The sequence below is a fragment of the Argentina silus genome, assembly GCF_951799395.1.
Source record: "Argentina silus genome assembly, chromosome: 17".
NCBI classification, from domain to species: domain Eukaryota; kingdom Metazoa; phylum Chordata; class Actinopteri; order Argentiniformes; family Argentinidae; genus Argentina; species Argentina silus.
In genome coordinates, this window is record NC_139671.1 from 6,766,720 (window position 1) to 6,778,736 (window position 12,017).

The 12,017-nt window shown below is 44.2% G+C and overlaps 1 protein-coding gene across 1 annotated transcript; it reads left to right on the forward strand.

The window, feature by feature from the left end:
- Positions 1–332: 332 nt before the first annotated feature.
- Positions 333–9,896, forward strand: LOC310817911 (single-minded homolog 1-like; the record flags this gene model as incomplete). The annotated part of the gene is made up of 11 exons (XM_083688647.1): positions 333–507; positions 3,250–3,326; positions 3,540–3,629; positions 3,832–3,940; positions 4,040–4,125; positions 4,370–4,569; positions 5,096–5,202; positions 5,517–5,664; positions 7,960–8,122; positions 8,255–8,663; positions 9,136–9,896. 11 exons carry the CDS (start codon positions 333–335, stop codon positions 9,894–9,896), a joined length of 2,325 nt encoding a protein of 774 aa, XP_083544773.1.
- Positions 9,897–12,017: the final 2,121 nt, after the last annotated feature.

Consider the following 12,017-nt stretch of genomic DNA (forward strand, 5'->3'; position numbering starts at 1 on the left):
ATTAAAAACCTCTGGCCTCGAGAAAAAGCGTCATTTACACGAGAAGAACCCGGGAAGAATTCTGCAGGTGGATCGGTAAAGGAATTTGAATAGCTTATTGTGCGGTGGATTCACTTTAAGAAAGAACGTGCGTTGGATTCATTTTGTGAAACAACCCTCGCACTACTTTTGACATGACCACAAAGCGCACGTATAGTGCAATTTTTAGTAGACAAATTAAACCATGACCAGGAGAAGAAACAGAAATCGTTCTCTTACCTGGTTTTGACGGACTTGTGTGGGAGTAAAGGAATGATATAACATTACAAGAGGAGGGAGAGAAAGATAGCATCATGAAGGAGAAATCAAAAACTGCCGCAAGGACTAGACGGGAAAAAGAGAACAGCGAATTCTATGAACTGGCCAAAATGTTGCCTTTGCCGTCGGCTATCACGTCTCAGCTGGACAAAGCGTCTATTATAAGACTGACAACAAGTTACCTGAAGATGAGAATCGTCTTCCCTCAGGGTAAGTAAAGTTCACTATTATTTTTCCTAAAATAGACGATAGGCGTTTGTTTATTCACCCCATCTTCACATATAGGACCATGATTATAATTATATTATTGTTTGTATCAATCATTAGGCCTAAGATTCATGGTCACGAACACTGTCGTTATGACCTACAGAGCTGTAATTAGGCGTGTTGTTGTTCTCCTCATAACACTTTATGATTGCGGTTGCTGCCTTCGATTCTACCATTGCTGTTATTGGTGTTGGTGTGTTACTCTCGACAAGTTCTTAACAGTAGGCCCTATGTGTATGCGTGCGTGCGTTCGGATTATCATCATCACACTCACTGTTTGGTATGTTGAGAACCGTGCCTCTGCGCGCATACATTTAGGGCATTTTCTTGCCAGGGTCACAGGTAGACAACTAGGCGTCGGTAAGGGAGGCGATTTTCCACCATCTTCCCCCAGTCTCGACAGGCTTCTTTTCTGCGTGACCGTGAAGGAGCCGCACCAATTATAACTAGCCACTGGCCTATGTTCACCTGAGGTGCGAGCAGACCCCTGTGAGCACGAGACAAACCTAGATTGAGCTTGAGTAATTTATCCATCTTTGCTGTTTTTACCTCACAAAAATAAAATGTATGAATTCTCTATCTAGGCCTATCTGCAACTATGTTGACGCTTTTTAGTTGTGAGTTGTCCTACTGGCATATGCATAAACCTATAATGCAAATCATATACAAATTACACTGACTGCATGACCTCTAAAACGTCGCATTCAAATGCGTGTCATACTGTATTATCTATGAGTCTCAGTTGTCCATTTCATATGTGAAAGAAATTACGACATCAACAGGTTACCTGAGGTAAACGGCCACATAAACGGGTTACTTGACCTAAACATCACACACATTTGAGGGAGACAATAACAGTAAATCAACAGCCGGATGATAAAAACGGTAGGCCTAAATATGTCATGCCTGTAGATTATTGCTCTTCAATAGCCACCACTTAACAATGCAAGGTCATTATATGGAATATATTAATGGAAATAATATCCCCCCCGTAAACGTTTCATTACATCAACTGTTATCTAAAGATCAATTGTCCTAACTGCATAATTCAGCTAAAAGATTTCTCATGATCGGTTTACTTATACTCCAGGCTTTACCTCCACTCCATATTTCACAAGATTGATATTTCCTATTCCAATATCGAGAAAAGAATCTTACGAAAACCACGATTTCTGCTGTTTATGGAATTTCAATATATTGCAAAGTTTGTTGAACAAATTACAGACAGAATAAAAATCGTAATAGTTACTATATTTCACATCACAATAGCCTATAATCATTTTTTGAGGAAACATAAAGAATTGCTTAGACCTATGTAAGGCCTACTGCAGAATAGTGTTCATATGAAAAAATGAAATTAATTTACGCACAGCAGCAGCATGTAGACGTGAAGCCTATAGCCTATATTTGTGTTCTCAAACATCTATTTTTGTACGCTAAACATTTGGTTATTAAGGCAACAAAGTGTCCAAGCGTCGCATGTCACCTCTCAGACCCCACAACTCCCTTCAAAGCATGGAGAGGAGAAATGTTACGTTTCGTATTTATTGCTCACATTGTATCTCTTTTGTTTCAGGCACTTAACGTTAAGCACTTCAATAGCCCCATCTCTATTTCAAATGTAAGACTATCTAATGCGCATTGAATCCAAGTCGTTTCTTGAATAGGCCAATATCAGACAATGAGTTTTAAGATGCACTTATTGTGACCCTGCGGTAGGTGAGCTGAAGAGCTCGAGATCTCCCCAGATTACAGCGGCTCGTGCCAGGCCAAACCAGGCAGAAATATATCGCGCGACCGCGACTAAGAATGGAGAGCATAGAGGCCAAATTGGCAATATTTATTTCTGAATAGGCAATATTTATTTCCTGTTTTTTCAATACCAATTTGGTGTTCACTTTTAATTCACCGTGATATTGAATGGGAATTAAGAGCAGAACATTACTAAACACACAACAGAGATATGCTGTTGCTTACATTATGTTGTGAAATATACGATTTACCAAAGAAATAATCAACATTGGTATTTACCTTTAATACCTACATGTATCTTTTTTTTTGCCCACGACTGTGCCAATCTCACTGCCAACGGTAATGTCAATGGAAGACGCTATTTCCCGTCGTGCCTTATAAACAAATGAAGGATAGGGGCACTGCAAGAGGGTATTCAAAATGAAGACCCTGGTTGTTTTTGTTCAGCAATGTAACACCGACACTAATCATTTTACTATTATTTGCATGGATGTAATGTAAATGTAATGTAAATGTAATGCATGGACATGGAACACCCGAGAATAGCTGGTTGAATTTGCTCAATTTAGCTTTGTTGATTCCATACAGGATGAAGTCGGCTCTTAGTATTTGTAATTGTAATACCGTCGTTATGGTGCAGGCTATATGTCGCCCTTATTTCCATTATAACTTTATTTCCTGATATAGCCTAGGGCTATAGCCTACCTGTTCATACACACTTAAGTTGTATTATTATTATTATTATTGTTATTATTATTACTACTACTACTACTACTACTACTATTATTGTTATTATTATTGAATAACAATTATTATTAGTATTGAATAATAATAAACGTACGTGTTTGTAGTGTGTATTTTATATACTATTACGATTCAAACGATAGACTTCCATTTCATTTAGATAGCTGATACTTTGCCGCTTGGTTTCAGGTTTAGGTGAAGCTTGGGGTCACGCGAGAAGATCTTTGGACAATGTAGGGCGCGAGCTTGGATCCCACCTACTCCAGGTAAAACATAAAACATTTAAATCATTGAATTATTGTTGCTCTACACAATTGCGCATTTGTTGACATTCAGAAATGTAAATGTGGCTATTTGTTGTTTAGGCAATAGCCTACGACAATAGAATGCACCATTCAACTGTCAACTACAACTAGGACTTCTATCACATAGACTGAATAAGAATGACCGTGAACAATGTTCCTGATCTTTTTGTACAGACGTTGGACGGATTCATCTTCGTCGTGGCTCCAGACGGAAAGATTATGTACATCTCCGAGACAGCATCGGTCCATTTGGGACTCTCTCAGGTCCGCGTCTACTAGTACTAGGTTTATTCAGAATGTTTAGGATATGTTTTGCCCAGTTGATATCATAGCATTATTTAATCGGGTATGGCTTATGTTAATGTAACGCCCTTGTAGATATTCAAAACGACTGTTCATGACATTCGTAATAATATACATGATATATGTATTATTACCACTTAATTACCGAGGTTATTATTAACAGGTAGAGCTGACCGGGAACAGTATATATGAATATGTCCACCCCGCCGACCATGACGAAATGACGGCTGTCCTGACTCCACATCAGCCGTACCATTCGCATTTCGTCCAAGGTATTTGGATAATTTGGACATGAGAGTTATATCGAAAAATAGGCTAATTTTGGAATTTTTTTTAAATTCATGATCCGTTTATTTGTTCTTTCCTTCCAGAATATGAGATGGAGCGCTCTTTCTTCTTGAGGATGAAATGCGTGCTTGCCAAAAGAAACGCTGGTCTCACCAGTGGTGGATATAAGGTGGGCGATTTACAAATAGAAACACATGATTTAAATTGTGTTATTTGGTTATGAAACATGTGATTCGACTTAGTGGCCTAGATTACAAATTGATTCATGCGTAAAATGTATCATTTAGAAATAATTTTAATACGATACGCTTCAAATACGATACATCCTTCTGAAATAAAATACAGTGAAATATCGATCCTAGGGTTTCTAATATTTCGCTTCGCCTTCCTCACACCCCCTCTCATCTCACCAGGTGATACACTGCAGCGGCTATCTGAAGATCCGTCAGTACAGCCTGGACATGTCGCCTTTCGACGGGTGCTACCAGAACGTGGGCCTGGTGGCGGTGGGCCACTCTCTGCCTCCTAGCGCGGTCACGGAGATCAAACTGCACAGCAACATGTTCATGTTCCGAGCTAGTCTCGACATGAAACTTATCTTTCTCGACTCCAGGTACAGCACTATTCGAAATGACACCCTGCTTGAAAATATTTTTCCTCACACTTGTTTAATTTAATCATAAATGTAGGCCTAATAATGAACTGAATATTTTTTTTTTTTTTAAAGTAAACAAATTCAACATCGATACTGTTGATTGACATCATGCCTATCATTATGTGTTATGTTCAAAGCTGAAATGATTAATAGGCCTAAGGGAATGCTGAACCTCAAGCCATTGGAGTCTACTCAAAAGAACATTGTTTCCCATCTGAGCTTGAAAACAAATTTAGATCAAGTAGAACTCTAAGCATGTTATTTGAGAATGGAAAAAAAAAAACAGTGTGACATAATTGTTAACACATAACCGTCTCTATGATCAACACATAACCGTCTCAATGGTCAGCACTTAACCGTCTCCAAAAATAAAAGGTTATGGCATCGAGTCCTGCCATGGCCGAGAGAGAGGAATTGATATTTTGCTGAGTCACCCTTTCTTTTCTTATCACTCCCTCCTCCCCTCCTCTCCCTCCCTGCCCAGGGTGGCTGAGTTAACGGGTTACGAGCCCCAGGACCTGATAGAGAAGACCCTGTACCACCACGTCCACGGCTGTGACACCTTCCACCTGCGCTGTGCACACCACCTGTGTGAGTTAACAGTAGGTTTGGCCTTCCCTCGTCAGACTCTACCTGCACAGGGAAGTCCACCTGTGTGTCTAGGCACCCAGACGTTGACCTCCTACAAACTAAACACACGCGCACGTGCACACACACACACACACACACACACACACACACACACACACACACACACACACACACACACACACCACCTTGACAAAGATCAGAGATCAGTGGAATGTGTTCAAGGTATTGCATAATTAGATCACCTCACTCTAAACAAAAATATGTCAACTCCAACTCCCCCCTCCCCCCTCCCCCCGTCTCTTCCACTCCTACAGTGCTGGTGAAAGGCCAGGTCACCACAAAGTACTACAGGTTCCTGGCCAAGCAGGGAGGCTGGGTGTGGGTGCAGAGCTACGCCACCATCGTCCACAACAGCCGCTCCTCCAGACCCCACTGCATCGTCAGCGTCAACTACGTCCTCACGTGAGTCCCACACTCTGGGCTCCTGCACACCACAGTGGAAGTCGTACGGAAGGACCGTGTAGTTATAGTGTCATATTTCTCTGGTGGTTTATGATTGCCAGTACACAGCTTTTTTTTTTCGTGGCCCATGGTATCAGTGATGCAATAGAAATGTAGATTCATACCCCCCCCCCCAGTCAGACGGATAGCGCAACTCTGTTTTTACCATCTTAACGGTCCCTCCTAAAGACCTCTTCACCCCCCACTACCCCCCTGTACAAGTTTCTCAGCTGTTAAAAGAAATAAGTGATTTTTCCTTCTTCCAGCATTGTGATTGCCTATGGCCCCTGGTCCGAGCATTGGTTACTTTATCTTATGATGACTGATGGATTAACTTGCTGAAACAAATGTATTTGTTGTAAGTCGCTTTGGATAAAGGCGTCTGCTAAATGCCATAAATGTAAATGTAAATGTAAATGCATTTTCCATTCTCTCCTATATATATATATATATATATATATATATATATATATATGTACGGAGCAACAGTAGCCTATTTGACTCAGATATTGACAATGCTTTTCAGGTAGTTGTGTGTCAAGAGAGCACAGGTGAGATAAGACCCTTTGAGAGCAGTAAAGACAAACATCAACCACATCAAAAAACCTCAACTTGCAGAATCGATCTGGAGTCTGAGGCAAAAAAAAAATCTATGCAACAGTGAACTGGAAATCAATAGCTATCTCATAGCTGCTGCTCATGTTGGGTTTTCCTTGTTAGGTTAGGCTGATCCAGATATAGCTCTTAATCTGTGTGTGTGTGTTTGGGCTTGCTGGGTCTTCTCTCCTGTGTATTTATTTACAAGGTTGCATTCGCTGCAAAACAACAAAACCCAGCCTCTCAAATGTGACTCAGTATAGAATAAAACTGTTCTAGGGTATTCGAGAGACAGCATTAAATGTGTTTCAATTTAAATGACATTCAGTTTATTTGAGATGTTCCAGAACCGCGCCAACAGAATGCACATCCATCACCACACATCCTGCTGAATGTCACAACATTAAAAAATCGAGCGAAGCTATTCCGTCACCTTCGCGTAGAGCATTTTAATCCGACCGATTTCATTAATAAGTCATGAATGGAGGTGAGCCGGTGGCATATTTCAGATCTGAGGTGGTCTGACTTTGACCCCCTAGATGGACTTCTGCTAACACAGCTGAGTTTGCACAAAAGGCCTTGCCGTGTTGGCTCAGACGTAAGTCAGAGAGGGCGCAGATAGGATGCAAGAAGCGGTTTGCGGTTACTGTACCTGCCCGAGCAAACAACGCTGTCGTACAGAACACTTACTATCCAAACACTGCCTTTCCCCTAAGGTGTCATACAGAAAGAATGGGTCATATTTAGAAGGCATATCAGCTAGAGACTAGCTAGGTTGGGGGTCATGAATGGGCCGCAGGGTTTAAAATGCCACAGGCTGGTATTACATACTGTTGATGTGATAAATTAAGACTAGGGGCCGTGTTTGCCGACCGGTTGCCACAGGAGCCTTTTCTATTCTGCTGATTGTTGACTATAGAGTTCAGGTAAAGGACAGTGGATTAAAATGCGGTAGGTACTGTAGCCTACATATATGAACTTGTACAGGTGTGAAAGGATTAGCCAATGTTAGCCAATCAAATTGTAGATAGGAGTGTGTTGCTTTGATGGGGATACAATTTATGCCCTTTAAGAGGACACTCGGACTGATGGAGTTAGTTTTGCAAGAGGGGCAGGCATGGTGTTGACATTAAAGGGAATGGTTGTAATTAAGCAGACGTGTGTGTGTGTGTGTGTGTGTGTGTGTGTGTGTGTGTGTGTGTGTGCGTGCGTGCGTGCGTGCGTGCGTGCGTGCGTGCGTGTGTGCATGTGTGTGTGTGTGGGTGTGTGTCTGTGTGTGTGTGTGTGTGTGTCTGTGTGTGTGTGTGTGTGTTTTAGGTTCAGGCAATGTTTGTACGGTAGCAATGAATGATTAACTTCACCTAGCATGTCTGTTGTGTTTCTCATAGTAGTGAGAGCTGAAAAATGGAAGGCCTAATATCCAGACTTAGCTTATCCTACATACCCTTTGCATGTGTCATCGTCGTCACATTTAGAAACGCTCAAAAGGATTGTTTGTGAATTTGGTCTCACTCACTATCAACAGTAAATATTGCCTGAAATACTTCACTTGATATTTTGTTATGTCTATAGAAAATGTGCTGTCTGTAAATTGGCTGCTGTGGTGTGTGTGTGTGTGTCTGTGTCTGTGTGTGTGTGTGTGTGTGCGTGTGCGCGCAGGGATATTGAGTATAAGGGAATGCAGCTGTCCTTGGACCAGATGACCCCCAGCAAGACAGAATTCCCCTACAGCAGCACTCCTAGCAGCACTGAGGAGAGGAAGGGGACCAAGTCACGTATGACACACACCAAGGCCAAAGCTCGAGTGTCCCCCTATCCACAGGTACATCAAAAACACTAGTGTAGAAAATACAAATAAATGCAACATGACTAACATCAGCAAATAGAATTCAATCTACAGTATATCCAAGTCTTCTGGTTTCTCACCCAGTGTTCCACTTCCTCTTTCCTCCAGTTCTCTGCCTTCCACCCAGAGCGTTCCGAGTCAGACCAGGACAGCCAATGGGGAGGGAGCCCTTTGACAGACTCCACCTCCCCTCAGTTGCTGGACCCGGGGGAGGGTGCAGAGGCGTCCTGCGCATACAGACTGTACCCAGACTCAGGCTCGCTGTGCTACGGCCTCGCCCTCTCTGAGGAGGATCTCACCCAAACCCACACCCACACTCACACCCACAGCCAGCCACGCCCTCACCCCCCCGCCTGCGACCGCACCCGCTGCCAGGCTGGACGCTACTTCCTGGGTGCCCCCCAGTCCGGAAGGGAAGCCTGGTGGGACGCCACACGCTCCGTGCTCTCGCTCCCCAAATCCTCGCTGGAGAACGGCGAGTGCTACGACACAACCTCCTATCACAGCGCCGTCCACGGTGAGGCGTTAAGGTCGCGGCTGCAGCCATCTGGTTGTGGAAATGAATATGGGCATGCTTCTCCTGGTAGCTGTTCTCTAAATGTTGTTATGGGCCATACTAAGTTGTTTACACCGTTTCTTGCCAGTGTGCCGATTGTTACCATCTGTTGTGCAATAATTGCCCACTATTGAAGCCAAGTTATTTCACATTTCATGTCCTCAAACAATGAGCCTACTCCCTACAGGGTTGTTGCCAAGGCACGCATTGTCTATGCAACGATCAACACTTCTATGCATATCAACTGTAATTTCACACAGGAATAAGTGGATACCAACAATAGTTTTGACAGATGCCAATTACAATGTCAGGGAGGAAAATCAAATGTGTCTGTATAAAAACATTTGTATTCTCCTTTTAAATTCATTATCACTTCAATTGGAGGGTTCTCCACCTTCGAGCAGTAAACTTTAACCTACCCTATCTCCAACAGGGAGGGGCCACTGGGATGAGGAGAGCGTGGTCAGCTCACCGGATGGGGGCGGCTCCACCAGCGACTCTGGGGAGCGTTACCGCGGTGACCACTTCCGGACAAGCCCTCAGGAGCCGAGCAAGATGGAGACTCTGATCCGAGCCACGCAGCAGATGATTAAAGAGGAGGAGAACCGCCTTCACCTGCACAAGGGGCCCCTGGACGCCCTGGGCCATGTTACGGGCCTCTCCAAGGGCCACGGCCCCTGCTTCACCCCCTCCCTGCCCCTCCCTCAGGCTACCATGCCCGGGGTGGTGTGTCGCGGCCCGGGGGTCACCGGCAGCATGGACCTCACCTCCGAGCGTCTCCATCACCACGACGACAGCAAGGTGCTGGGTCCCCACGACAACGACGACAACAACACCGCCAGCCCGGCCTCTCTGTCGCGTCTGAGCAGCCCCAGCTCCGACGGTATCTCCAGGTCGGGCCTGTCCATCACCAAAGACTACCTGCAGACGGACGTCTCCCCCCACCCTCCACAGGCCCAGGGGAGCCCGCTGATCTACCCTGCCCAGGAGAGGCAGCACTTGGACAGGCATGCGGCCTACGCCCTGACGGGGTACTCCCTGGAGCACCTGTACGACCCAGAGAGCCTGAGGAGCTACTCCGGCCTGGGCTGTGGGGGGGTCCAGGGGTACGACATGGCGTCTCACATGCGGATGCAGGCCGACCAGATGCAGGGACACAAAGGAACGTCCGTTATCATCACAAACGGAAGCTGACGTGGGCATACATGACGGAGATACAGACAGAACAAGCGTCACGTCAGAACAAAGACGTTGATTTGAGACTCTTATGAATGAAGACACTCCTCATATAATAGTATCTGTTCCGTTTAAGCACTTGACCGGTGGAGGCTGGTGGAGGGAGACACTGGAGAACGGGCTCATTGTAATGCATGTCATTACAATGCACACGTCATTCTGTTCCATGCATTACAATGAGTCAGTTCTCTGAATTCTATGTCCACCAGTCTCCCCTGCACCTGACATAAGGGTTAGGATTGCCCCATAATACAGGTGTGCTCTGTTACTACGGCCAAGGGACACATGTACTTGAATTCCTCCTCTGCAGTGAGCTGAGAAGATGAGGAAAGGCCACTTCAGTTTTTTCCAGCTTGGTTAAATATAAACCCAGTGTTTCAATTCCAACAAAGTGTCACGGATCAGCGATTATCCAAGTTAACTAAATCACATTTTCCCATGGCAGTGGACACAACATAATTTCATTGCTTAAAGCCCAGTACAGATTTGGCAGAGCATCCATCATTTCATCAGAAATAATTCAACAGGGGAATATGACAAAATCGTACTGTTCTCATGATGCGACCGCTTTTTCCCGTATTTATTTGTCAATACGCCAACAGATTTTTTTCTTTTATTACGTAACGTCACTTTTGCTGTCCAAGTAGAACATCTGGTGGCAGGGTTATTTTAGTCTGAATGTTAGCATAATCTGTGCACCCCGTTGGGATTTGATTATGCTTTGTGTGCCCGGTGTTTGGTTTATCACATCCAAACTTTCAACATGTGTTTGTTTTTTTTCTTTTTTTTTTTAAATATGTATTTTTTAGGGCATTTCTGCTTCATTGGGATAGAGATAGTAGAGATTGACAGGAAGGAGGGGTGAGAGAGAGGAGGGATGACATGCAGGATATGTCGATGGCCGGAATCGAACCAGGGACCTTGTCGATGATATGGTATGCGCCTTAGTGTGCTACGCCACTGAACGCCCCAACATGTGTTTGAATTGAGAATTTGTGTTTTTTGTTTTTTTATGCTTTATTTTTCATACCCCAAACTATGTAAAGGGTCTCTTCTCTATTCTCTAGTTGTATTTATGATGTAAATATGTTCAGATAATGTTTTTGGACAACAGGTCATAAGTGTATTTATTAAGTGGGGATAAAAAAAATAAAAGTTTGTTTCTAAATCCAGGTGCAATCAAACCCTATTTAATGTGCTTGTTTTGTTTTTATCTTTAATGAGTGTGGTTGGTAGGATTTCATATTTGAGTCAATAAAAGTGGACTAATTACCAACTGAAGGAGTTTGACTGCTCTAAAAGCAGGCACCGTGTAAATCTAATGTGTTTTGGTTCTGTTTTGTTCCGTTGGATAGGTAACTCCCGGATCGCATGTCCCTCAATCTTACACTTGTTCTCGCCTTTTATTCTAACTTAGAGTATGCCAGCATTACAATACAGTACAAGTGCAAAACCATACAGTAGGTTTCTGCTATTGGGATCATTTTTGACTTGCACATTTAACTACTTTGTCCTCCCCTCAGCGGTTATTTCCCTGCCATGTTTTCTAATGTATGTCTAAGTTATTCAGATGTAGTCGTCCATTGGCCTGCCTGTCTGGACTGAAAGGGCCCTTGACACCGTCTGGCCCTGGGTGCACAGCTCCCATCACTCACTGCTGACGCGGGCATCTGATGGGCTGCCAGATGATCTTGACGCTGTCATTCCAGGAGGCAGAGCGATTACGCTGCTCTATTGTCATCTCCAGATAAAAGGATAAGAAAATGTGTGTGTGTGTGTGTGTGTGTGTGTGTGTGTGTCCGTGTGCGTGTGTGCGCGTGCGCGTGCGCATGTGTGTATGTGTGTGTGTGTATGTGCGTGTGTGGGTGTGTGTTTAGGGGGAGAAAGGGGGCGAGGGGGGGGGGGGTAAAAGAGGAGTATGTTTTCTAATGTTTCCAAGGGAGGTTAGGGCTGCAGTCCACTGGCCCCATGCCTGACGTGCCCCCTAGGCATTCACATGCAGAACAGGCCACAACTGCAGCCAAATACTGGGCCCGTCGCCCAGAACCAACACCCCACCATATCCCCCTAACAGCCCCT